This window comes from Euphorbia lathyris, chromosome 8 (genome assembly GCF_963576675.1).
Source record: "Euphorbia lathyris chromosome 8, ddEupLath1.1, whole genome shotgun sequence".
Lineage (NCBI taxonomy): Eukaryota > Viridiplantae > Streptophyta > Magnoliopsida > Malpighiales > Euphorbiaceae > Euphorbia > Euphorbia lathyris.
In genome coordinates this window covers 34,286,992-34,314,897 of record NC_088917.1, presented here as the reverse complement: position 1 = coordinate 34,314,897, position 27,906 = coordinate 34,286,992, and the positions used below count along the sequence as shown (strand labels likewise).

Below are 27,906 nucleotides of genomic sequence, written 5' to 3'. Positions count from 1 at the left end.
TCCAAGGCAAATTCTCCCTAAAGATAGTGAGTGTTGGCCCTCTTAGAAAAGAATCGATGCATACTATGATGCACACTCAGGCTCGAGTTCTCACTATTTTTGGGGAAATGCAGTAAGACAAGGGTTACTAATTGTGAAAGAAGATTTAAAAAATTGAATTTTTTTTGGAACTTCCCGATTCGGGGAGACAAAATTCAAACAAACAAGTAAAACTAAACAATTCCATCAAAACACGCACAGTCTGTTTAGTAATTCCCATTGAACACAAAACAATCGAAGAGATAATGATTAAACAAGGATATGAGAGAACGAAGAAACGAAAATCACAGAAATCACAAAATCACAAAGGACAATTGCATCAAAGATTCTCAAGGGATATTTGTTCTACATCAAATCACTAGTTTAAACAATCTGAATTTAAAGTATTTATCATGTTATGCCTGCATTTATTGTGATACACAACCCCCACCCCCAAGTTAAAACAGAACATTGTCCTCAATGTTATAATGATGGCAGCATATTGTAAATAATTTAAAGCATAACAACACATGCATAGCTTAATTGGATAGAGTAAGGGTGTTATAGGTTACCAAATGCTAGGACATCGACAATGTTGACAGATCAGGCAGGCTGGGAAAGAGAGGAGTTAACCTCTCTATCCGCAGCGGCAGGAATGCCCTCCCCTTTCAAGGAAGTTTCAGCATTAGCATTAGCAGTAGCAGGTGTTTCAGGCATTTTTCTTACCGGACTTTTGACAGAAAAACCAGATGGACTCTCCTTGCCATGCTCCTCAATACAGATTGTTTTGAGCATGTCGATCGATACCTCATGTGACTCACACTTTTGCTCGAGTGCAAATATCATCTCACGGTTGGCTTGGTTTTGAGCATATAAGGCATTGAACCTGTCAAGGATGTCCTTGCTCGAAAGCTTTGCACATTTCTTATAGAAGTTCAGATCCTTTGGCAGCTCGACCTATTCAGAATCCGATGAGACCGACACAGTTGGTTCATTCTTTCTCTTCCGGCTCTCAACTTTCCTTGATGCCATAAAGTCTGACATCCAAACCCACTTCCCGTTTACCATTTTACCAAACAACATCTTCTGCAGGCTCTTTAGGTCAATCTGGTCTGGGTGGTTCACAATAGTGAGCCAGGAGTGGTCCTCAGGCTTAAAAACTCCGATAGATTCAGCAATTCTAGTGACAATGCTCCCGCAGTAGATTAGCGATGAATTCTTCTTATAAAAAGCACGGATGTACTCCCCAAACCAGTAACCTAAGTTCATTCTTGGCCCAATTGACATGCTCCACAAAGCTGTGAGGTCTACATGCAGCATAGTCTCCTGATTTTCGCGGGCAAAGATTGTGCCGGACACCAGCTTGTGCAAGTAACGAACATCATAGTCATCAATATTTGACGCTTTGGAGACGCTCCCGTCATAATGTTGCTGACCTGTAAGAGAATTCCAGAAGGCAGTAGGGTCAAAGACATCAGGGGTCTTGGTGAATGCTTCCTTGTAGCTCTCGGACTCTAAGTCATCATCATCCGCAGCACCTAACATTTGGTTAAACAGGTTGAGCGAAGGCCTCTGAGTGTGACCCATAAGCCTGAAACTGAACTTCCCTTCTTCTTCAAGATCGGTGATCTCAGTATCGTGCTTGAAAGTAACCAGGAATTCTAGCGTCAGTTCTTTATACGCAGGCTCTTTCATCTCAAAGAAGCAGCCGAAATGGCCTGCCTCCATGAGCGTGCGCACGCGCTCTTCAAGCTTTAGCCGCCTCAAGGTGTCCCAACAAACTGTTCTTATGGGCCCGAAATCAAGTTTAGCCAGATCTTCATAGTACTTTTGCACCTCAGGATCTTTGAACTGAGAGAGCTTTTTCACAAGCTTTTCATCCGGAACGAAAGCGACCGTGCTTGGTTCCGTCATCTTCCCTTTTGCTTTTTCCTTCTTGGTCGACCCCTCGACTTTCACGTGCTTTCCCGATCCTCTAGTTCTCATCTGTAAATCAAACTAAATAGGAACTTTTGCACCGTGTTATGAGAGAAACAGAAATCTTGGTAAAGGTGAGGGAATAGTGCGTAAAGAAGATTTAGGGTAACCAGCAGTCTGCGTCCTTTAAGTAGAAAGGAGGAGACAGATCTCTTGAGCTACCGCCCTAAAGACCGTCTCCCAATCTGCCACCTGGATGAAATAGATGATTACCCGAGGCGAAAAGACGCAAGGGTACAATAAATCTTGCATTTACGGCAAGCTATCTACTTTATATTTTTCCGAGGGGACGATTAGGCTGAAATTACCGCCTAAAGACAGTTGATTTGACGCGTCCCCTATCTTCTTTTTTTATTTTGAATTTTATTCCCCCCCCCCAAAACTATTACGACCTAACTTCACATCCCTCTAAAGTTTACACAAGCAAAACTAAAAACTTCACTCTTATTGACAAGGGTAGAAGTTTTACATTTTTCCTTGCGAAGAATTTGATTACGACCATGGTTAAAGCAAAAATCAGACAATGTAATTGTTATCAGGTTAATCACTTAACACATGATGATGGATTAATAAAATAATAAAAAAAACTTGTTCGGGGGTACTTTCCTGCTGCAATTGGTGTTTGCAGAGAACACCCTGTGTCTATGTTCATTAGTGCGGTGGATCCTGGAAGTGAACAGTGTCAATCTTCCTCCTGTGGTCGTTCTCAAGGTACGGTTTAAGACGCTGCCCGTTCACTTTGAAAGGAGCATCACCATTTTTGAAAATTTCCACCGCTCCATGCTCGAACACCCTGTGTACTGTGAATGGTCATGACCATCGTGACTTAAGCTTTCCTGGAAACAGTCGTAGTCTTGAGTTGAACAGAAGGACATTTTGACCTTCGTGAAAGACTTTTTCCTGGATCTTTTTATCGTGCCACTGCTTGGTCTTTTCCTTGTAATTGACTGCATTCTCATAGGAGAACAACCTGAATTCTTCCATGTCGCACAGTTGCATGCGTCTCTGTTCTCCAACAGCCTGTGTCTCAAAATTTAAGAATGTTAATGCCCAAAAGGCCCTGTGTTCCATTTCAACGGGTAGGTGACAAGATTTTTCGTATAACAATCTAAACGGAGACATTCCAATTGGTGTTTTATAAGCTGTTCTATATGCCCAAAGAGCATCGTCAATCTTGTTTGCCCAGTCTCTCCTAGAACTGCCAACATTTTTCTCTAAAATTCTTTTGATTTCACGATTGGAAATCTCCACCTGTCCACTCGTTTGTGGATGGTAGGGTGTGGCAATTCTGTGAGAGACTCCAAGCTTACCCATCAGCTTTTCAAATTTGGCATTGCAAAAGTGGGTTCCTTGATCACTAATGATCGCTCGTGGGACACCGAATCTGGCGAACAGCCTTTTCAGGAATTTTACAACCACACGGGCGTCATTGGTGGGACTAGCCATTGCTTCAACCCACTTGCTCACATAATCTACATCCACTAAGATATATTTATTCCCAAAAGATGTAGGGAATGGACCCATAAAATCTATGCCCTAGATATCAAAAATTTCGCAAACAACTATGTTGTTGAGGGGCATGGCATTTCTAGCCGAGATATTGCCTGTTCATTGGCACTCATTGCAAGTGCTAACAAACATATGGGCATCTTTAAAAAGTGTTGGCCAGAAAAAACCTGATTGAAGAACCTTGGCCGCAGTTGTGCTAGCGCTATGGTGTCCTCCAGCTTCTCGGTCATGACAATGGCTAAGCACATCCTGTTGCTCCTCTTGAGATATACATCTTCGAATAATTTGATCAGCGCACAACCTGAAAAGATAAGGGTCATCCCAAAAATAATATTTAATTTCAGAAAAAAACTTCATCCTCTGATTCGTGGACATGTTGTGTGGCTTGAGCGAACTCGCAAGGTAATTAGCAATATCGGCAAACCACGGCTCAGACTGTGCAGCATATAGATGCTCGTCTGGAAATCTTTCTAGAATCTCTGGTTGTTCCTGGCTGCCTTGGTGAGAAATCCTTGACAAATGATCAGCCGCGACATTTTCAGTTCCCTTTTTATCCTTAATCTCGAGATCAAACTCTTGAAGCAACAATAGCCACCGGATTAACCTCGGCTTAGCATCCTTTTTCGCGAACAAGTAGCGTAGCGCAGCGTGGTCTGTGTGCACAACTACTTTGGATAACACTAAGTAAGGTCGAAATTTGTCGAAGGCATACACAACTGCAAGAAGCTCCTTCTCTATAGTTGTGTAATTCTGTTGGGCATCGTTTAGCGTCTTGCTTGCATAGTAAATTGGCCTAAACTTTTTCTCTATCCTTTGTCCAAGGACGGCCCCCACACAAGTATCGCTTGCGTCGCACATTATCTCAAAAGGTTGCTCCCAGTCAGGTCCTGCCAGTATGGGTGAGTTGATCAGCTTGCTCTTTAAAAGCTCAAACGCCTTCAAACAGTTTGCGTCAAAGGAAAATTCGGCTTCCTTATGAAGTAAGGCAGACAAGGGAAGCGCAATCTTTGAAAAATCCTTAATAAACCTGTGGTAACACCCTACGTGTCCCAGAAAACTTCGCACATCTTTTACATTGGCCGGAACAGCCAGCTTTTCGATTACTTCCACCTTCGCTTTGTCCACTTCCATCCCCTTTTCTGAAATTTTATGCCCGAGGACAATTCCTCTAGTGACCATGAAGTGGCACTTCTCCCAGTTCAAGACCAAGTGGGTCTCCTTGCATCGCACGAGCACGGCTTCGAGGTTGTTTAGACAACTATCAAATGAGTTTCCATAAACTGAGAAGTCATCCATTAATATTTCTACGGTCCGCTCCACCATGTCATGAAAAATGGACACCGTACACCTTTGGAAAGTGGCTGGAGCGTTGCACAACCCGAACGGCATTCTTCTGTAAGCATAAGTCCCATACGGACATGTGAACGTTGTCTTCTCTTGATCCTCACTATGAATTGCGATCTGGTTGTATCCTGAATAACCGTCGAGAAAACAATAGAAGGCATATCCTGCTAACCGCTCTAACATATGATCAATGAAGGGCAAAGGGAAATGATCCTTCCTCGTGGCTTCGTTGAGCTTTCTGTAATCAACACAAACTCGCCATCCAGTTATTGTTCTTGTGGGCACCAACTCGTCTTTCTCGTTGAGAACTACGGTTGTTCCTCCCTTCTTAGGCACAACGTGAACAGGGCTGGTCCACACACTATCAGAGATTGGGTAAATAATGCCAACATCAAGAAGCTTGATCACTTCTTTTCGCACAAACTCCTTCATGTGGGGATTTAACCTGCGTTGCGGCTGGACAGATGGTTTGTGCTCCTTTTCCATCAAGATTCTGTGAACACAGACTGCTGGACTGATCCATTTTATGTCATCAATTTTCCATGCGATTGCATCCTTGTTTCTTCGCAAGACGGCCATGAGTTGCACCTTTTGATCAGGAGTTAACTTCGAGGATATGATGACTGGACTTCCACTGGGTGGTTCAAGGAAGGCATACTCGAGGTGTGCATGCAATGGTTTCAATTCTGGTTTCGACACCGGCACACTTGGTATCTCTGGTGGTTCTTGATGAGTAGGAACAGTCGGATCGAAAGGAGGTGTCGGTAGGTTGGATTCAATGGAACAGCCTGTTCCTTCGCATATGTTCACCTCTTCTCCCAATAAATTCTCCAGAGTGTCCTGTTCCTACAAAGTAGACAAACTTTGAAAATCATCCAGGAAACAGCATGTGTCATCATTATTATTTGCACGTCTCATTGCCTCGTTCATCTTAAAGATGACTTCTTCCCCATTGATCCTTAAGAATAATTGCCCCTCTCCTACGTCTATCAATGCTCTACCTGTGGCTAAGAATGGTCTACCTATGATGATAGGAACATGCAAGTCTTCATCAATGTCCATGATAATGAAATCAACGGGCAAAATAAATTTCCCTACTTTGACTAGCACATCTTCCACAACCCCCCTAGGATAGCATACCGAACGATCAGCTAATTGAATAGACATACGAGTAGGTTGGGGTTCTCCTAATCCAAGCTTTGCATATACAGAATAAGGCATCAGATTTATGCTAGCTCCTAGGTCACATAGTGCATTTTCAATATTTAGCTTTCCAATTGAACAAGGAATAGAAAAACTCCCTGGATCTTTTAGCTTCTTGGGTAGCTGCTGCTTGTTTTGGAGTATTGACGAACAATCTCTGTTGAGTTGTATCATGGAAATGTTTTCCAGTTTCTTTTTGTTAGACAGGATGTCTTTGAGGAATTTGGCATATGTCGGCATCTCTGCCAGTGCTTCTACGAAAGGAATGTTGATGTGCAACTTCCTTAAGGTATCCAACACTTTAGAATTCTATTCCTCTAGCTTTTTGTTGACCAGACACGTTGGATATGTCACAGGTGGAACATACAATGGTGGTGGCTTATATATTCTTTCGCTTTCCTCTTGATCCGGCTTACTTGTACAGGTTGTCTTCCTAGTTTCATCTTCACTGGGAACAGCCTGTTCTTGCTCCCTTTCAGCTTCTTTGGATGTTCCTGTGCATTCAACATCTACATCAGTTGAAATAATGGGTTGAGTTTGCTTACCTAACCTCAGGGTGATTGCCATGACATCGCCCTTTGGATTTGGCTCTGTGTTGCTCGGCATTATTCCCTTTCCTTTTGACGTAGATGCAGCCAACTGGTGAACCTGTGTTTCCAGACTTTTTATTGATGCTTGTGTCTGTTTCATGAACTGCATCATCATTGTTTTCATATCTGGCTCTACATCTTCCTTTGGTGGCACAGGTTGTTTGTAATGCTGCTGAGGTTACCTTTGGTAATGTCCTCCCTGTTGTTGTTGATATCGCGGTTGTTCCTGCTGGTTTGGCTGGCCTGTCCATCCAAAGTTCGGATGGTTTCTTGTGGCAGGATTATACGTGTTGGAATACGGGTTAGGTGGATTCCTCTGATTATACCATGCGTAATCACATTCTGCCTGTGCGCCCTTTCCCTGCTTAACTCCGGGACAGTTGATACTGAAATGAAGACCTCCACAAAAATCGCAAATGTCATTGAATGGTGGTTCATTGTGAATTGAAGACACATTTATCTTGCCCAGCTGTCTAGTGAGCTGTTCTACCTGACTTGTCAATTTTGACACAACATCATCATTTCCCATCTTCTTCCCTTCACTTCTGGCTGAGTGCCAGTTGAAACTCGTGCTTACTACCTTCTCTATAAGGTCATAAAAAGCCTGTGGCTCAAGATCTTCTGGATTACCGTTAGCAATGGATTCGATTTGAATTTTGTAAATGTTGGTCACACCATTGTAGAAATTTGGCACTTGCATCCACATAGGGATACCATGATTTGGCACCCTTCTCAACAACTCTTTGTATCTCTCCCAGGCTTCTGCCAGCGACTCATCCTCTTCTTGTATGAACCGAGACACTTCATTTCTCAGTTTTATGGCTTGTCGTGGTGGGAAATATTTCATCAGAAAAGATCGCGCCATCTCTTCCCAACTTGTGATTGTCCCCGGCTGTAAATTTCTTAGCCAGTTCTTCGCTTTATCCCTTAGGGAAAAAGGAAACAACTTCAATCTGATTACGTCGTCAGAAACACCTCTGTTTGATCTAAATGTGTTGCACAACGTGATGAATTCTTGAATGTGCCCGTTTGGATCTTCAGATTGAAACCCATTAAATTGCACTGAGGCCTGGATCATGTGTATCATGGATCCCTTCACCTCGAACATGTTGTTCCCCTCGTTGGGCAACACGATACAAGATGAATGTCCCTATGTGGTTGGCCTCGAATAATCTCTGATTCGCATACAGGAGGGTTATTATTCTCTCCTTCTTCTTCTTGGTTTGGTTGAACTGGTTGTTCGGGTGGCACACTTCCAGTCATTCTTCTTTCTCGTTGTCTTTCTCTCTGTCTAGCACGTCGAGCTCCTACTCGGTTTCGTCTACACGTTCTCTCTAATTCGAGATCGATAGGAAAAACAGGAGGTCCAGCTCTACGCATAAACAGGTTGAGAACTTCTTTGTTTCCTGCACGCCTTAGCAAACAGATTAAAAACACCCTGTTTCACAGAAATTTCAGATAAATTTTGTTGCTTAATCCCCGGCAACGGTGCCAAAAACTTGTTGTGCTCAGATGTGACTCTAGCAAGTGTACTAGATACAAGTAATAAAGTGATAAGTCAAGTATTATATCCATAGGGATTGAGATCAAAATGATATGAGAAAATCATTGCTGAACAGAGTGTGTGTGTAAAGGTATCTTCCTAGCAGGATTGATTGTTTGAGTGTGACAGTTAAGACAAAAGTGTGCTAAAGCTATGAAGGATATGACAAATTAACAGTTTAAAGGATAGAACAGGCTAGGCACTGCCGAACAGGTTGTGCAAGACCTTACAACACTCCAATGAATTTATGACATTACCAATGAAGTCAAAGTATTAGCTTTAATGCCCACTTAAGTCAACTTTCGTGTGTTCTTAAGTTCCTAAGATTTACTAGAACCAATAGCGTCCTAAAGGAACTTTCTTTCTTGCATTAAGATCAAAGCTGCATTTCCGTTAAGAAAACCTTTGACACAACCATCTAACATGTCTGCTTCGAGGTGGTGAGATTGATAGAGATATCAGTGAAGATGCAAGTAGTGTCCTAACATTCATCTATCACATGCATATATGCCGAAGCATAGAAATAAAGACCCTCATCAACACATCATTGGAAAAATACTAAACATTCATTGAAAGAGTTATAGAACTTACATAACCGGCCCGGACTGGCCGTGCCTATTCAAAATGGATTACTCACTCATATCGAGCAGTGAGCAATCAGAAGTTCTTGATACATTCCCAAACTCCATTGGAGCTCTAATCTACGATTTTAAAGAGTGACTTTTCTGTTCTAAAATAAATAAACTAACCGATGATAAAAACCATCCCCTCTCCTTCCTTTGCTACATCTATTTAAAGGAGAAAGATATGGCCAAAACTGGTACCCGAAAGTACCCTTACAAAGGAAAAGTACAGAAAAATAAGTCAACACTTTACTAAAACTAAAACAAAGTAGAAAATAATCATTGATCTTTTTGACCCTTGAACACTCAAGGGTCGAAACTTCTTGTCTCTTGTTGCTTTTAGGAAATGCCACCTGAACACTTTTCCACCTGCTGCCTCTGCCTCTGCCACCTCTGATCTATCGCTGTCCGTCATCGAGTATCCGACGTTTAACCGCTGGATCATAGAAAGGCTCCACTCCTCTTTGGCAGTTGCGAAACAAGCTGTTTCCAGCTAGTTTGGCTTTTATCCATGCTTATCTATAAAAAGACATTAATCAGTCCTTTTATCTTGCAATATAATGTAACAAACACCCAAATTCTCATATAAATATTATGTTAAACTACGTCTATTTCATGCCTAACACTTTCCAACCTCAGACCTATGCCTGTGTGCTCGTGTGTTCCAGCATGTCGCTGCGATGCCTTCCGAGTACTACGAGATCAACAGGACGCCGACCAAGTGATGACATTCCTTCAGGGTCTTAGTGAAGCCTATTCCACCATTTGTTCTCAGATTCTCCTGATGGAGCCACTTCCCTCACTCAACAGGGTTTATGCCTTGTCAATACAACATGAACGACAGATCGGGATGTCACCTGCGAAACATAATGAAGGAAGTGAGAACAGCCCTTTTGCCGGCTTCACCAAAATGCAAAACAAGCAGGGAAATCGCTACAATACTAGGTTCCCTAATCGCAAGGGCAACAACAGTAATAGGAACTCATCCCTTTGCACCTTCTGTGGCAATACGGGACATACCGAGGATATTTGTTTTAAAAAGCACGGTTATCCTCCGAGCTATGGAAACAAGGGCAGGAACAACAATTATAAAACACCACAAGCTAAGGCGAATGTTGCGACTAACCAAGGAAAGGAAGGAACAGAAGATTCAAGTGAGGAAGATAACTCACAGATCAATGGAGACCATTTCACTCTCACAAAGGATCAATACCAGAAGCTCGTTGCGTTGCTACCCCCAAAACCACACGGAAAGGCCATAGCCTCAACCAGCAGCGTTAATACCTTCGCAAAGGGGGACAGTTCTGGTAACATTTTTAATACCTCTCTTGATAAAACTGCGAATTCCTGCTGGATAATAGATACTGGGGCTACCGATCACATTATTTGCAGTGTTGAATTTTTCAGCTCATACAAAAAAATAGAAAAATGCTGGGTTAGTTTACCAAATAGAGAAAAGGTGAAAGCAGAATATATAGGCACAGTCATTTTGAGTCCGAAAATCATCCTATACCGTGTGTTGTGCATTCCCAAGTTTGATTACAATTTGATATCAACTAGCAAGTTATTAGACACATGTGAAATACGAATTGTTATAACTGGTTCGACATGTGTGCTACAGGACACCACGAATTGGAAGAGGATTGGCTGGGCTAAGGAACAGGGAGGCTTATATCACCTAGAGCACCCATTACCTAGTATAGCTAAAGACATGTCTGTTTTTTCTTATTCAATCAAAGGAAATGTATGGCACTCACGCTTTGGGCATCCCTCTCATGAGCGCTTGAGGAGCCTAGAATTACCATGTAATGACTTTCAGAAATCAAAAGGAATGCCATGTGATATTTGTCAAAGGGCCAAACAAAAGAAAAGACCTTTTTCTCTAAGTAGCAGTATAGTAACACAAGCTTTTGAACTAATACATGTGGATATATGGGGCCCTGTAAAGGAATCCCATCTTGATAAACACTATTTTTTGACTATACTCGATGACTATAGCAGATACACATGGGTTGCCTTGTTACAGAACAAAGGGGAGGATGGACAAACATTGAAGCACTTCTGTGTTCACATAGCCAGACAATTCAACAAGCAAGTGAAAAAGGTTAGATCAGACAATGGCCCCGAATTTACTATGCGGGGTTTTTTTTTATCTCAACGAAGGAATCATGCATCAAACTTCGTGTCCTGAAACACCGCAACAGAACAGACGGGTGGAAAGAAAACATTTAGACATAATGAACACGACAAGGGCATTGATGATGCAAAGTTCCATGCCAAAGGCTTATTGGGGAGAAGCAGTCAGCCATGCAGTCTACTTGATCAATAGACTACCAGCCACACCAATACAACAACAGACACCATATGAACGCCTCTATGGAAAAAAAAGCAGTGTGAAAGATCTCAGGATCTTTGGATGTTTGGCTTATGCCTCAACATTGGACAGACATAGAACAAATTCACAGATAGAGCCACAAAATGTGTCTTTATGGGATACGAAAGAGACACCAAAGGCTATAAATTATTGAGCCTAACCACTAACATTATCTTCTTTTCCAGGCATGTTCAATTTTTTGAAGATCATTTTCCATTCTCAGATCAAAAGGACAAGGTGGACACATCATACTGCACAGAAGATGAACTTGACACTCTCCATATGACATTAATGGAAGACGACACAGACACAAACAATGATGCGGAACCAATGCAGGAAGCAGATATGCAGGAAGAACAACACATAGACAATCTTACAACAGAAGAGGCCATCAATCCCATTCAACAATAGGCAACCACAAGACCAATTAGAACAAGGAGAGCTCCCACTTACCTTCAGGATTATCACCTCGCCTTGTTGCAAGGAACTCCGGTGCCTGACCCTGCAAATTCACCCCACACCATGAGCAAGCACTTATCCTACGATAAGTTATCCCAATAAAGGCAAACCTTTGCCCTTAATATCACTTGCCATATAGAACCTGCAACGTACAAACAAGCCTGCTTAGATCACAATTGGCAACGTGCTATGAACGAGGAGCTCACAGCCTTAGAAGCTAATCAGACATGGAGGATAATGGATTTACCTGAGGGAAAGAAAGCAATCGGCTGTAGATGGGTATATAAACTTAAACACAGAGCAGACGGCACCATTGCTCGCTTCAAAGCGAGGCTAGTAGCCAAAGGCTACAACCAACAGGCCGACGTTGATTTTACAGCCACCTTCGCACCTGTAGCCAAATTCACAACAATTAGAACATTGTTGACGGTTGCTACTTCAAAAGGATGGCATATTCAACAACTAGATATTGACAACGCTTACCTCCACGGCGAGTTGCACGAAGACGTTTACATGGCACTACCTCCCAGAGTCCAGGGAGCTTCTCCAAGGCAAGTATGCAAACTCAATAAATCTCTCTACGGTCTTCGCCAGGCGGGGCGACAGTGGAACGCCAAACTCACTGCCACTATCAAATCCATGGGTTTTCTGCAGTCTGGCGCCGACCTATCACTCTTCACTAGACAGGTGCATAAATCCATCATAATGTTGTTGGTCTATGTCGACGATGTCATAATTGTAGGAAACGACGAACAAGACATCTGCAGAGCAAAAGACTCATTGCATGCCTCCTTCAGCATCAAAGACCTTGGCCCCATCCACTACTTTCTAGGCTTTGAGTTTGCTCGCAGTTCGACGGGGCTGCATATGTCACAGAGGAAATACACGTTAGAATTACTTCAAGAAACAAATTATCTTGACTGTAAACCAGATTCCTCACCAGCCCTACCTAATCACAAACCAAATGCCAACACCACCCCACTAGCAGACATCACCAGTTACAGACAAATCATAGGAAAACTGCTTTACCTTACCCACACAAGACCCGACATCTCATACATTGTTAACCAGCTTTCCCAACACCTAACCCAACCAAACACAGATGACCAACACAGGGTTACAAGGATCTTACGTTACCTCAAAGGCACCATTGGCCTTGGCCTCTTCTTTCCGGCATCAAACAACCTTCAGCTTCAGGCTTTTTCAGACTCCGACTGGGGCACATGCAATGAAACTAGAAAGTCAATCACCGGCTATGTCGTTTTTCTGGGCTCAGCCATTATCTCCTGGCGTTCGAAGAAGCAGAACATAGTGTCCCTCTCCTCATCGGAAGCAGAGTACCGGGCAATGGCTTCCACCTCCTGCGAACTACACTGGTTAACCTTCTTACTCGCTGATTTGAAGACCCCGCGGGCCACCTCCGCCTTGCTCTTTTACGATAATGTTTCCGCCATGCATATCGCACAAAATCCAGTGTTCCACGAACGCACGAAGCACATCGAGATCGATTGCCACGTGATTCGGGAACGGGTTCAATCGGGGTTGATCCGTCTCATGCCTATCTCCTCCGCCATGCAACTCGCCGACCTCTTCACGAAGGCCCAGCACTCTCCGCAACTCCGATTTCTCCTTAGCAAACTAGGCTTGCGTAATCTCTACCAAGCATAGTTTGAGGAAGGGTAATAAGATTTACAGAACACTCAAGCTCAGAAGAAGAAAGCAAGAAGAAGATTTACAGTCTTGAAACCAGGAGAAAGGAGGAGATGGTTTCGATATCTTTTTGGCTTTCCAACATTCAAGTACACAGACTTCAGAATATGAAACCTTATTGAAGACGTTTCATTACCCAAGGGTGGTTCGGTCTTTTTACCAAAAGAGGCTTCTAGAATAACACACAAAGTGTCAATCCTGCACCATCACACAGCCAAGCAAATCCCTCTTAATCACAACCGTCCATCTTCATCAGCCTTGATCAACGTTCGGGATTGCACCACTTGTTTTGTCCTGTTTTTATTCCTTTGTCCTTTGTATGTCCTTTATCCTTGCTCAACAAGCCTATAACAAATATATAATATAGGTAAGCATAATGTAATGTTTTAATGAGAAATAGTAAGAAATCAAATTCTCTTACCTTATTCTTTTCATACTTTGTTAAATTTGTAATATTTTTTTATTTTATTTATTGATTCTTAACGCGAATTAAATGGGACGGGTATGAGATGCAAAAAGTATACCCGTTAGGGTAATGGGACGGGTACGAGTAATTAAAAAAATAAAAGGATAAGGGTTTGCGGTTGGCATTACCCGCGGGTACCCTAACCGTTGCCATCCGCATACATATGCGAATAATTTAATAATAAGAGCATTCTCCTATGGAATCATGAATTTCTTCTTTAGTTCATGATCAAGGGTAACCTTGGGGTATAAGTTATATCCATTCTCAAATTCAATCTTCACCTTACCCAAAACCTCAATAATTCAAATACTCTTACATCCCTGACTACATCTTTGTTCACTAGAAGATCATGCCACACGACATGAGGAGGTGACGGTGATTTCAGGCCATGCTTGTCTGGCGGGGCAAGCGGTAGGCATGAAGAATTAGGGTTGCGGTCATGTACAGCCATTAATGCTTTAATTCCCTACTTCCCCCTATCTTCTACTCTTTTTATTCTAATACTCCATTATTTATGAAAAGATTGAATCATGGAATTTTTTTATTGCAGTAACTTAAGTATCAGAGTGTTTAAGTCAGGAAGGAAACCAAAAACTCCCGGGTTTTACAGAAATTTATTAAATGAGAGAAAAAAAATTTCTTCTCGGATCTAATTCATTATAATTTTCACAATATATCACCTTGATATCACATTCCTCATAATTTAATGTATTAAAAAATTAATTTTCTCGAAAAAAATCAATTAATTATATAGTAATAATATTTTATTTGTCAAAGTGTAACATGATATTAAATTATTATTTTAATATATTAGTAACATAATGCGTGAAGTCGTATATTTCTTTTTCCTTTTCCGAACGGATATTTTTTTCCTGAATCACGTATCCAATGACTTGTAATTTTTAATTAAATGAAATACAATTGATGAGTGATAAACTAATTTAGTCCAGAAGGTTTCCCCAATCAACAAAAACATGTACTTAGAGACAACTCTTTAAGAAGTAAAACTTGTCCGGTTGGTATAGTCTGATCCTGACCTCTTAACGCCCTTAAATTATCACTACCATTTTATTAGCCTTTTCCAATCATTCATTCACACACAAACATCTAGGTTAACTCAACACACCATTTCTTATTGACAAAAAGTATCATTAAATTCTTAATCTTTCATTTTTTTTATTTATTAAACCTTTAATTTTTTATTCGGATACATTAAACCTTTAATTATTATTTTTTTTATCTCATTAAGCTTTTGATGAAACATCTAATTCTGTTAAAAATATATTATTAACTTCATATATGTATTTAAAATTATTAAAAAAAGATTTTTTACAGTTTAAATTAAGGTTTTTATAGTTTTCGTATAGCCACATTAGACATCCAAAAATACTTTCAAACAGTGAAAAATTTAAATTTTGAATCCAGGTGTAACGAATAACAGTCTGTTAACAGAATTAGATTTTCATAACTTACTAATTTGGTCATCAAGGGTTTAATGAGACCAAAAATAAATAATCAGAGGCTTAATGTATCCAAATAAAAGGTTAAAGGCTTAATAAACAACAAAATGAAAGATCATGGACCTAATGGTGTTTTTTTTTTTTTTTCCTTTCTTATTGATTTTTCAATTTTCATCAATCTCAAAATAATTCAATTCCAAAACAGTATTATTATTTAATTTCCATTATTATCCAACGGAAACCATTCGACTACTACAAGTAACACATGATTAACGGCAAAACATAAACAATACTTATGGTCCCTAAATTTGGTTAAATTCTTTCAATCCTTCAACTTTGATTTTCTGAAATATAATATATGAATTTTGGTTTATATTAAAACATACCCCTTTTCTTTTCTTTCTTTTTTTTTTTTTTTTGAAGAAAATTAAAACATACCTTTTAATGGACTAAATTAATAGGGATGTAAAATCTATATTATTTCCTACTATTTTTAAAATCTTTTAGATTGTTTTAAATTATTTTTCTTGTTAATTTTAATAAAATGCATGGTTTGTTCTTATTTTAGTTTTTATGTTGTTTTCTTAGTTTGTGTTAGCATTTTCCATTAATTTCAGTCATTTTCTAACAATTTTAATTAAAAAAGATTAATTGCGTGTTGTTACTTTTTAATTTTATCTTAGTAATTTTATTTTACTATTTTCGTTTTTTTTATGTAGATTATAGAATTTAACATTTTCTGATTTTATTTTAGATAAGTTGTTATTTTAAATGTATTAGGATAAGCTTCCTTTTTTATATATTTTAATTTTTAATTCTTAGATAGAAATAAAAAGATATTTGACTTTTGTTTGAATTAAAAGGAAAATAGGAAGTAGATTTGGTATATATAATTTGAAATTATGCCGTTTGAATTTTAATTGAGGAAGAATTAAAGATGATTTGGAGCAATGAAGGAAAGATTTTAACAATCAAAAAGAATTTTCTGCGGAACAATTCCATTTGGCGTATTGGTCATGTAACACGTTGAGTTAAAGTTCAGATTGTCCAAGGTCCAGCTTTCCACTATCAACTCGACGAGTTCATTTGTCAACATGCCGAGTGGAAGATCAGAAGTTACAAGACTTTGAGCACCAATTTTCAACTCACCGAATTGGCCTGTTTTTCAACAGAGTTTCATTAAATCATGTCTTTGTATTTACAGTTTTGCTATACATAGTTAGCTTTTTTTTTTTAATTGAAACTCACTTAGAATTCATTTTTAAGTACTTAGATTTTAGTATTTGCATCCCTTAATTAGTTGTCACACCTAACTAGTAAACTACATCCTCCATAGCCATCAGCACCTCAATATTTCTTCCGTCTTTCATCTTCTACCAAATGATAGTCTTAGCCGCAGATTTCTCCGGCGAAGCACTAGTCCGGGTTAGCAAAATGCTTTAATGACATAATTCATTCTCCTTTATGTCGTCTTGTTAACTTTGTATGTACTTTTTGTGATGACTCGAGTGTTCTTATCCATTTTCAATATAATTTCATATTTTGATGTTTGATCATTTTCTTATGCTTTTTCCTTTCAATTTAATTATATGTTTTCTTGCCTTTTAGTTTAATCTTACTTCAATCATTTTATCTTACTATCTCAGTTCACAAATGAATATCATACCGTAGATAAAAAAAAAGGGGTTAGTGAAATTGAACCTAGATTAAATTAGTTTGCTTGTATAGTTTTTTTTTAACTCTAATAACGCTCTCATCACATCAATCTTACCATACTCTATATTGTTCGCACAAGCGGAGATAATGCTAAAATCTGTTTCATATAGTTAGGAGTAGGAGTAGATTAATATAGTTCAAAACCTTAAATATTTGTCCACCTAAATAATAGGAGAAGCTATTAGAGTATTGCTTCTTAAATATATCTCTCTCGTGGATTCAATAACACAGTCTAACCGAAGTTTATTATATGTTATGTTGGGATACACATGTCACTAAGCGTACGTTACATTATTAATCCGAGTTACGTTACTCTAAGTTAAGTTACATTATGTTACATTACATATCATTACTCTGAGTTACGCTACGTTACTCTGAGTTACGTTACGTTATAGCTGATGAAGGATCGAATTATACTAGACCTAATACGGAAAGGTAAATATCAGTATCAATCTGGCTTCTTATCGCTCTAAGGGAATGTTTACGGTTATGCTAGTGATGGCTCAATGCTTCATACATAGTTTCGCATTTTAATTTGTCACCTTTTGCCCATAGTATCATAAACTTATTATTGGACCTACTACATATATACATAAACTGGTTAATTTTGGATATCTTGTTGATTCGGTAGATTTTAAGTTGATAGAGGATTGGAAATCAAACTTTCATTGAAATACGTTTCATATTGTCATTGAAGCAAAAACTTAAATTCATAGTTAAGGCCCAACCAATTTTTTTACAATAATCTTTAACACACTCCCGCATGTAAATCACTTGGATTGGAAGCGTGTACAACTAATGCTAATCTAAATATGCTGAAATTTTACTAACTAATAAGTTTGCTAGAATTTGACTTCTCACCCACTTGGGGTAAGAGGCTTTATGTCATAAAACTATTTGAACCAAAAGTTTAAATTAATAGTTAAAGTTCAATCAAGATTGTAAAAATGTTAAGCGCTAGTTGGACGGACAGAGCCCGAATACTAGTCAGGGATAAATTGAATTTTTTATTTATAATTTTTTATTTGTTAATAAAAAAATTATTATATAAAGACAATAAAAAATATTTGTTATATTGCCTGAAAATAATAATATACAATAATTTAATATAGAAAAACACATATTTATATATCTTTAAGGCAAAAAGCATCCTGAACCCCCTGATCTTTCATTGTTTGGTGCATTAAGCCCTCGATCTTTTATTTAGACACATTAAGCCCCTGATCTTTCATCATTTGGTGCATTAAGCCATCGATCTTTCATTTAGACACATTGAGCCCTTGATCTTTCATATATGGGTGTATTAGGCCCTTCCGTAAATCAATTAATATATAGGTTTATTAAGGGCATGTTTGGTTAGGTTTATATAACTGCAGCGTTTCGCATTTTCTCTGGACACTGCAACATTTTGGAGCTTTTCACGAAAAGCTCTTTCCATGAACAGTTGTTTGTAGTTACTTGTTATTGATAAAATTACCATTCTTATTTCCACAAAATGTGCTTCAATTTTAACATTATTTTTATTTTTAGAACATAATTATCGAAAAACAAGGTTTTATTGTGTTCAATAAATTTTTAATTTTTAATTTAAATCATTTTTATTAATTTTTATAATATATTTTTTATTTTAGAATTTGTTATTTTTAGAACATCATTTGTTGTCACACCAAACATGCCCTTAATAAACCTATATATTAATTGATTTATGGAAGGACCTAATACACTCATATATGAAAGATCAAGGGCTCAATGTGTCTTAATGAAAGATCGAGTGCTTAATGTACCAAATGGTAAAAGATCAGGGGCTCAATGTGTTTAAATAAAAGATCGAGGGCTTAATGCACCAAACAATGAAAGATCAGGGGCCTCAGGATGCTTTTTGTCTATCTTTAAAAATGTACTGATAATAACATCATTGTAACAACTCAAATAAGTAAAAAATGATATATAAGTAATATAATTCACTCAAAATCACGAAACAATATCATTTTCTTAATTAAAGGTGGGGAATAGGGGAGTGCGAGACACAACCCCGAGCCCGATATTGTTATAGAAGACTTAAGAAAATAAGAAATGTATGTACAAAAGAATGTAAATTCTAGGCAAAGCGAAATGAGTTTCAACGATAATAAATGTTGCTCAGGGGACAAAAAAAAAGGTCCAACAAGCTAAATTAGAGAAAATCTAATTAGTTTTTCGATTCAGGCATCTAATTGGATTTTTTCGATTCAGGCATCAAATCGGTTTTTCGATTCAGGCATCTAATTGAATATTAAATTTAATAATAGTTTTTATTATAATCTTCCGCTACAAATTAAGGTGGTGAAAATCTAAAATTGATAAGTTTAAGTGTGTTATAAGTGTAAATATAAGTTTAGTTTAGGGTTTAAATATAGGTTTGTAATTGATTCAATGAACTAAGTATGCAAGCAAGCATCATAGGTAAGGTAGTAGCTAGAAGGAAGAAAGACAAGTTTGAAAAAGACATTGTTTTAATTTTATGTAATTAGACTCGAAAGTCAATTAAGACATCTATCTACGGAGAATTCTAATTTCTAACTAATATCTTCATTTCATAATCACATTACATATGCATGCAGAAGTGGGGAAAATTCATAAAAAGTCATCTCAATGAGTACCTATTTCAATCTATATAAATGGACCCAAACCAAAAAGTGCAGCAGTACTAGTAGGTAAATGAAAAAAGGAAATTAAAAAAAGCACTCCTCCTTTTCAAGTTTTTCACATCAACCGTCAATCATGGTTTAATTAATTGAAACCCAATTCTTAAAAATTCCAGAGTATCGATCATGACTATGAAAAAGGGAACATGGAAATGCATAATCTTGAGTTGCTACAAGACTCAGCCGTTGCCGGAATTGGAATCGGAAGATCGTCGGAATTTGAAGCATTCATCGTTTAGAAGATTCTCTCTCTCCGAAGCCAGCAATCCTTCCTCTCCACTCTGTGTTGAGGACCTTTCGAATTCTTTCGCCGGCCCTAAACTCCATATTTTCACATTCGCCGAACTAAGACTCATAACACAGAGTTTTGCAAGGTGTAATCTGCTCGGAGAAGGAGGGTTCGGCCCGGTATACAAGGGGTTTTTAGATGATAAGTTAAGGCCTGGATTGGAAGCTCAACCGGTAGCTGTTAAATCTCTTGATTTAGATGGATTACAGGGCCACCGGGAATGGATGGTTAGTTAGTACTAATTAATTACACTTTAATTTTAGAATTCTGATGAAATTATAATCTAGTTCTTGATGATTGCAGGCGGAGATTATATTTCTTGGGCAGCTAAGGCATCGACATCTTGTTAAATTAATTGGATACTGTTGTGAGGATGAGCAGAGGCTTTTAGTTTATGAATATATGCCTAGAGGCAGCTTGGAGAATCAACTCTTTAGAAGTAAGCCTTTCGATTTCAATTTCGGACACGAAAATATGATTTTGGGGTGACAAAGATCTAACCGATTGAGGTTAAATTTGCAGGATTTTCAGCGGCATTGCCATGGTCAATTAGGATGAAAATTGCATTAGGAGCAGCTAAGGGATTGGGATTTCTTCATGAAACTGATCCACCTGTTATTTACAGAGATTTCAAATCTTCTAACATTTTGCTCGATTCTGTAAGCCTCTTCTTCAGCTTTTAACTGTAGTGTATGTTGCATGGACACTTCTTTTTAGTAGTGTTTCAATGTTTCCGTGTCTGTATCCGTTTTGTGTCTATATCGGTTTTAGCTGTTTTACGTGTCCGTATCTGTTTTGTCTATGTCTGTTTTAGTTTGAAGGCTATTTTATGAAGGTCACGTTACCGTTTAAAGGCTAATTTATGAAGGTCATGTTACCTTTTATAAATAAGGTTGTCAGTATCTGTTTGTGTTAGTGTCCGTATCCGTTTTTTCTTTTTTTTAATCAGTGCAACATAGTTAAATTAATTCTTTGTATGTTGTAACAGGATTTTACTGCAAAACTGTCAGATTTTGGGCTTGCAAAGGATGGTCCTGATGGAGAAGAGACGCACGTGACTACACGTGTAATGGGAACTCAAGGTTATGCTGCTCCTGAATATGTCATGACCGGTAATTATGATTATCAAATGTTAATTCCTTTCCTGGTCTATTTTAATTTTTGAAGCTGCTTTGTTCTGTTCTTGGTTTCTTTTTTCTTATTTTCGGAACCTGTTTATGTGCTGACCAATTGAAAGAGAGATGTAACATCATTTCATTGAGAAAATTGATTGGTCGGATGTATTGCTACGTGTGAGAATTCTATATTAATCTAGCTTCATTATGAACACCAATTACTTTCTTGTATAAACAATTATCTCTAATGAAGCAATATGCATTCTTCTTTTTGAGTGATTTATGGCTAGACCACAGTTGAGGTTCTCCTTAAGCAACCAACAGAATAAGCCAACAACCTAACTGAATCTAATGTATTAATTACAGGTCACCTAACAACAATGAGTGACGTGTACAGCTTCGGAGTAGTTCTGTTAGAGCTATTAACCGGAAAACGATCAATGGACGACAGTCGTCAAGGGCGGGAGCAGAGCCTTGTAGAAAGGGTAAGGCCATTGCTGAAGGAGTCAAACAAGCTTGACAGAATCATAGATCCAAGACTGGAAGGCCAATATTCGTGCAGCGGAGCACAAAAGGCAGCGGCATTGGCCTATAAATGCCTGAGCCATCAAGCAAAGAGTCGGCCTCCTATGAGTTATGTGGTGAAAGTCCTTGAATCTCTTCAGGATTTTGATGATGCTTTTGATTCTCCATTTGTTTACATTGTACCAAATGAAAATGGTAGCTTTGAGAAGGATCAGGAAATGAGCAGTGGAGATCAGATTCAGAATCGAAGTCTCCTAAGATTTTGGAAAGATAGGATTAGAATGCCTTTATCTAAAGTTTCTTATTCTGATTCTGCTCTTTATGACACTATTGGAAATGGTTTTAGCTCTCCTTATACTTCTAGAAAATAAGGTGGATACTTGTATAGACGATACAAATACAATGCAAATCATTGTTTTATTTTTTTTAAGCAAGAATTTATTACAAACTTGTAATATTTGTGTTTATATTATACAAGAATAGAGCTGCAAGAGTATTCATTGAAAAATTTGGGAGAAAGAATCAGATTGACTTCTCAGTTTAGCTTTTTAAGTTCAATTTAGTCCATAATAAAGTTTAGGTATATCAATTTAGTTCGTAATTCGACATTTTATGTTAAATTTCTCCATAAATGACACATATTAATTAACAAATGACTTATAACTAATGTTAAAACGTGTCATTTTAGACTAATTTAGACAAAAAAAAAATAAAAAGTTATGGTAAAAGGTCAAATTGATACTTTTAAGTTTATTTTGGGTAAATTAACCCTATAGGCTAAGATGAAGGGCAAGTAAAATTGTAGTAAAAACTGAAATGGGAAAGTTTGGATAAAATCTGTCATATTTTAACAAAAAAAAAAAAAAAAAGTCACAGAATTTCCGAGCTTTCTAAAAATTAACTATTTTATATCTCTATCCATAATTTTATTAGTTATAAATATACACAACACAGGAAATACTAGAGCTGGGCAACCACGAGTTTTCCGTTTCGAGTCAATGTGGCTCAGAGATAACAGCTGCAGGGAGATAATCCGGTCTGTTTGGACAGAAACTGGTCAAAATAGCACGGAAGCTGACTTCCAGGCTAAAGTGGAGCGGTGTGCAATCAAGCTGCGTCAGTGGAATAAATCAACGTTTGGTCACCTAGGCAACCTTATTAAGGAAAAACGGGCACTAATTGCAGACATCCAAGAAAAGTGGGAATCTGATTCTGCTCGTCACAGGCTTCATGAGGAATCAGAGAACTTGGCGGAACTACTGCGACGGGAGGAGGTCATGTGGCAGCAAAGGTCACGCGTTGAATGGCTGCACGGGGGTGACGCTAATACGGCTTTTTTCCATTCAAAGGCGTCAGTCCGGAGGAGGACAAATGCACTATCAAAATTACAAGATGAAGATGGCCATTGGTTTGAGGGGACTGACCGAATAACTACATTGATCGAGCAGTCTTTCTCGAAGCTTTTTCAGTCCTCTAACCCAACAGAGATGGAGAACGTGGTGGGTAAAATAACAAACAAAGTGAGTACGGAAGGAAAAGAGTCACTAGATGCACCGTTTAGTCGGGAGGAGGTTGAGGGAGCTATGAAGGGTATCAACCCCTCTAAGGCGCCAGGCCCGGATGGGATGACAGGCTTATTCTACCAAGCTAATTGGGATGTTGTGGGAAATGATGTGATTAACCTCGTGCTACGGTTCTTGGAAACAGGGACTATGCCAGCAAACCTCAATCACACTTATATCACTTTGATACCTAAAGTGAAAAATCCCACAAAAGTGAAGGACTTAAGACCAATCAGTCTGTGCAACGTGATTTACAAGGTTATTTCAAAAGTACTAGCTAACAGGCTCAAGGGTATTCTACCTGAGGTCATCCATCATACGCAGAGTGCCTTTGTCCCGAGAAGGCTGATAACTGACAATGCTCTAGTGGCTTTTGAGATTTTTCACTCTATGAAAACTCGGATGAAGGGTAAAAAGGGCCAGTTTGCACTAAAGGTAGATATGAGCAAAGCATACGACAGGGTGGAGTGGCGGTTCTTGGATGAAGTGATGACTAAGATGGAGTTCCTTGATCATTTCCGTTCTTTAATTATGCAATGTATATCGTCGGTCTCTTTCTCTTTTCTGATAAATGGCAATCCCAGGGGTTTTCTGCAACCTGGACACGGCCTTCGTCAGGGCGATCCCATATCCCCATATCTCTTTCTACTATGTGCCGAGGGGCTATCCTCACTATTACGAGGTGCCGAGGCTCGTAGTTTGATCCATGGTATTAAAATTGGCCGCTCTTGCCCAGTTATATCACACTTATTTTTTGCAGATGACGCCATAATCTTTGGAAAGGCCACGATAGATGAAGCACGGGAGATTCATCAACTCTTGAAGCTGTATGAATTAGCATCAGGGCAATGCGTTAACTATGAGAAATCAGAGTTGTCTTTCAGTAAGAATGTCAGCCACCAGGTTAGAGACCAACTGAAACAAATCTTTGAAGCCAAAGAAGTAGGGAGCTTACCACGATACCTGGGCATCCCAACTCTAATCGGAAGATCGAAGAAAGAGATTTTTGGCTTCCTGAAAGAGAGATTAATGAAAAGAGTGAATGGATGGTCAGAAAAACTTCTATCAAAGGAGGGAAAGAAATACTGATCAAGGCTGTAGCACAAGCTATCCCGACCTACATTATGAGTTGCTTCCGACTCCCTGACAGTTTCTGTGCGGAAATTCAACGAATCATCAGTCGGTTTTGGTGGAAAGCGGGAGAAATCGGATCGGCCTATGCACTGGTTGACTTGGGAAGCCATGTGCTCTTCAAAGACGGAAGGGGGATTGGGCTTCCGGTGGTTATCGTCTTTCAATCTGGCTATGCTCGCCAAACAGGGATGGCGCTTTCTATTAAACCCGCAATCCCTGTGTGCCCAAATTTTTAGAGGAAAATACCATAATAACTGCAATTTCATGGAAGCTGAATTGGGGGCTCAACCGAGTTACGCATGGAGAGGGATCATCGAGGCTAGAGGAGTACTAACAAAAGGATTGGGATTCACAGTAGGAAATGGATCATCCATTCGTATCACCCAGGATCAGTGGGTCCCAGGCTTACCATGCCTGCACCCACTCATTATAAAGGCTCCGCTTCCCTCCCAATCCGTTTCGTGCTTGATTGACGAACATTCGGGAAGGTGGAATATAGGACTAATTCGATCCTTGTTTGCTGATGATGAAGCCTTGCAGGTATTAAAGATACCACTGAGTTACCAGCGCTCGGATGATAGACTTCGCTGGATGTTCTCAAAGGATGGAGTTTACAACGTCAAATCTGGATACCATACTGCAGAGTGGATTCGCAAGCAGGGAACCGTAGCTCCATCATCTTATGCACCAGATGTAAGTCTGTGGAGAATGATTTGGGGTGTAAAAGTTCAAGCAAAGGTACGACATTTGTTATGGCGAGCGTGCAAAGGAATCCTCCCAAGCATGGTCAACTTAGCAAAACGCCATATGAAGGTGGAGATAAGATGCAACAGTTGTGGATCTCCTATGGAATCTGATATTCATATTTTCAAATGGTGTCCGCAAGCGAAGGAGCAATGGAAGGCTTTTCCTATGGGTGTGAGGATTGACAAAATCCCAGGGGAGAATATGGTCGACTGGGTGGAGAATTTTTTAGGACAGTGCAAAGGGACATGATCCCCCTGTTTACCACAATCATCTGGTTACTATGGTATGCGAGGAATAGGCGGAGTAAAGGAGCTGAGAACTGTGGAAACTTGCCCATTATTGTACGAGCACAAGGACTACTTGAGGAGTGGCGGGAAGGAAAACAACAGATGGCTTTCCATACAGAACGAAATATGACAGATGAGCAATGGAAGCCACCGAATCCCCCCTGGTTAAAAATGAATGTTGACGCTGCGTTTGGCCAGGATGGATCGCAATGTGGAGCGGGAGCGTTAGTAAGGGATGAAAAGGGACAGGTACTGATGGCGACTGGAGTGCCTTTAGGCCATTGTTTTTCTCCGGAAGTGGCGGAAGCGACGGCTCTACAGGAATGCATGCGTTTGGCGGCTGAAGCAGGCTTCCGTGAGCTGCTGGTGGAACTGGATGCCAAAAATATTGTTGAAGCAATGCAAGTAAAAAGGCCTCCGTCGGCTGAAGTGGCTGTTATACTGTCAGATGTTGCACATACTGGTGCAGATTTCCAGAAATTACAATTTTGCTATACTGGGCGGTTATGCAATAAACCGGCGCATGAATTGGCCAAATGGGGAGCTGAGGCTATGGAGACAGTAGTGTTGATAGAAGATATACCAGCTTTCCTAATACCTTTTGTTATGTCTGATTCTTTGTAATGGCTTTATGCTTATTCTTTTATTCGATTGATTCATCAAAAAAAAAAATAATTTTATTAGTTCAAGGCAGATTAAATTTTATTTGAAATGATAAATTTACTCTTCTATCATTAATTAATTTACGTATATATATATACATATATTTTTAATTAACTATTATAGTATTTGTTTATTATATTAATATAATAATAGTAATAAAATTATACCAAATTGAAATTCTCCTTTTGTGTGGTGTCATTTTTTTTTCTTTGCAACTTTTATTGTTACTAGAATTATGTGGTATGGTTAAGCAACTCAATTGAATTATTTGGTCTCACTCATTGCCAATGAGATCAAGGATAGTTCTAGTAAGAAATATATCAACGAGTTAGTGTAGGTCGAGCCAAAAATCGAAATTTAGAATAATAAAAGTTATATTATTATATTATAACACAATTTTCATAACAATGTCATAAAAATGGAATGAGTTGCATATAAGGTAGGAAAAGAGATGCATATATATATATATATATATGTATGTTTAAGAGAAACGTCTAGCAGTTAGAAAAGAGAAATATATGCTACACATGCATTTAGTGATAAAATAAGAGAAAAACATTAAGAATCTAAGGATTCATAATGATGAAAATGACTGCATCAGATGGTGTAATTACTACTTTTATTGCTATTAGTGGATTTAGCCTTGAATGGATTGATGACATGGTTGCATAACTTCTAAAATGAGATCTTCTGAACTTCACTGAGTTAGATGATCGTTGCGCTTTATGACCGTTAGAAACCTTTTGTTACCATTATATTTAGTGATATGTTTTCAGCTAGTTTTGGTTGTTTTCACTTGTGGCTTTCAACTGATTTCAAAGGATGCCATCGCTATGATTTATTCCCCCCCCCCTTCCCAAACTTGGCCAAGAAAAAGCACCTTTATTAATGGATTGAAGATGCCAAATTTGGACAAAATGAAGCAGACCTAAGGCGAATGTTGCACCTTGGTGAATAGATCATCAAGTTGGAGCGCTTATGAAATTGGCATAAGATGGATCAAAATGAATTTGGACCCTCTTTAATCACGTAACAATCGATATAGATGTGCTTGGTTCTCTCGTGAAAGACTGGATTCTGGGCGATGTGAAGAGTAGAGGCACTGTCAAAGAACAATGAAGCAAGGGTATGTTATGGAAGTGTAAGATCTCCTAGAAGATTTAGAAGCCATTGGAGCTCACATGAAGTAAAAGTATGGATTTTTACTTTGCTTCAGAGGAGGAGCGAGACAATGTGCTCTACTTCTTTGATTGCCAACATACGATGGAAGCGTCAAGAAAAAATGCATATCAAGTGATATTTTTTATTTTGGGCAAGATGCTCAGTCAAAATAAGGAAAGGCATAAAGTTGAAGCTTGTTTGTGGTTGGAAAATAAAGGCATATTCATGGTGTCCCTTTAAGATATTCGAGAACTCTATGTTCTCTATTAAGGTCTTATATTGTAGGACTATGAAGATGTTAAGTTAAATTTTTGACAATGTAAGGTAATCCAGGCTTATTATAGATAATGTATAACATTTTGCCAATGACTCTTTGATAGGTTGTGATGTTGGCATGGTGTGGCATTGGAGGTAGGATTAAAATTTGGCATGGATGGTGTGGATACTACTTTGCATCCCAAGAAGTTGCAGTCACTTAATAACTCGAGTATAAATTTGCGCTGGCAAACCCCAATAAATAATGTAGTGGTCTCAGGTCTTTAGTGTTGAAACCCAATATTGATTAAGTTTTGGTTATGACAAAAATAACATTAAAGGAATAAGACCCTCTATAGATTAAAATTCAGAATTAATTAATTATTGATTCCCTTCCTGCTCGTGTTTTGCGCTGTTTGGTGAAAACACCCACTTCCGACACCCCCGTCGAGATCGACCATGACTCGAAGGCATTGGGCCTCGTCGGCGTCC

At 38.8% G+C, this 27,906-nt stretch overlaps 1 protein-coding gene and 1 non-coding gene across 2 annotated transcripts; both read left to right on the top strand.

The window, feature by feature from the left end:
• The first annotated feature begins 7,351 nt into the window (after nucleotides 1–7,351).
• Nucleotides 7,352–7,458, top strand: LOC136204453 (small nucleolar RNA R71). The gene has a single exon (XR_010675296.1). It is a non-coding gene; the product is annotated as a small nucleolar RNA R71 (small nucleolar RNA).
• A 12,208-nt stretch (nucleotides 7,459–19,666) lies between these two features.
• LOC136202994 (probable serine/threonine-protein kinase PBL12) lies at nucleotides 19,667–22,113 on the top strand. The gene is made up of 5 exons (XM_065994022.1): nucleotides 19,667–20,192; nucleotides 20,269–20,404; nucleotides 20,488–20,624; nucleotides 20,954–21,077; nucleotides 21,447–22,113. Exons 1-5 carry the CDS (start codon nucleotides 19,803–19,805, stop codon nucleotides 21,974–21,976), a joined length of 1,317 nt encoding a protein of 438 aa, XP_065850094.1. The 5' UTR covers nucleotides 19,667–19,802; the 3' UTR covers nucleotides 21,977–22,113.
• The last annotated feature ends 5,793 nt before the right edge of the window (nucleotides 22,114–27,906 follow it).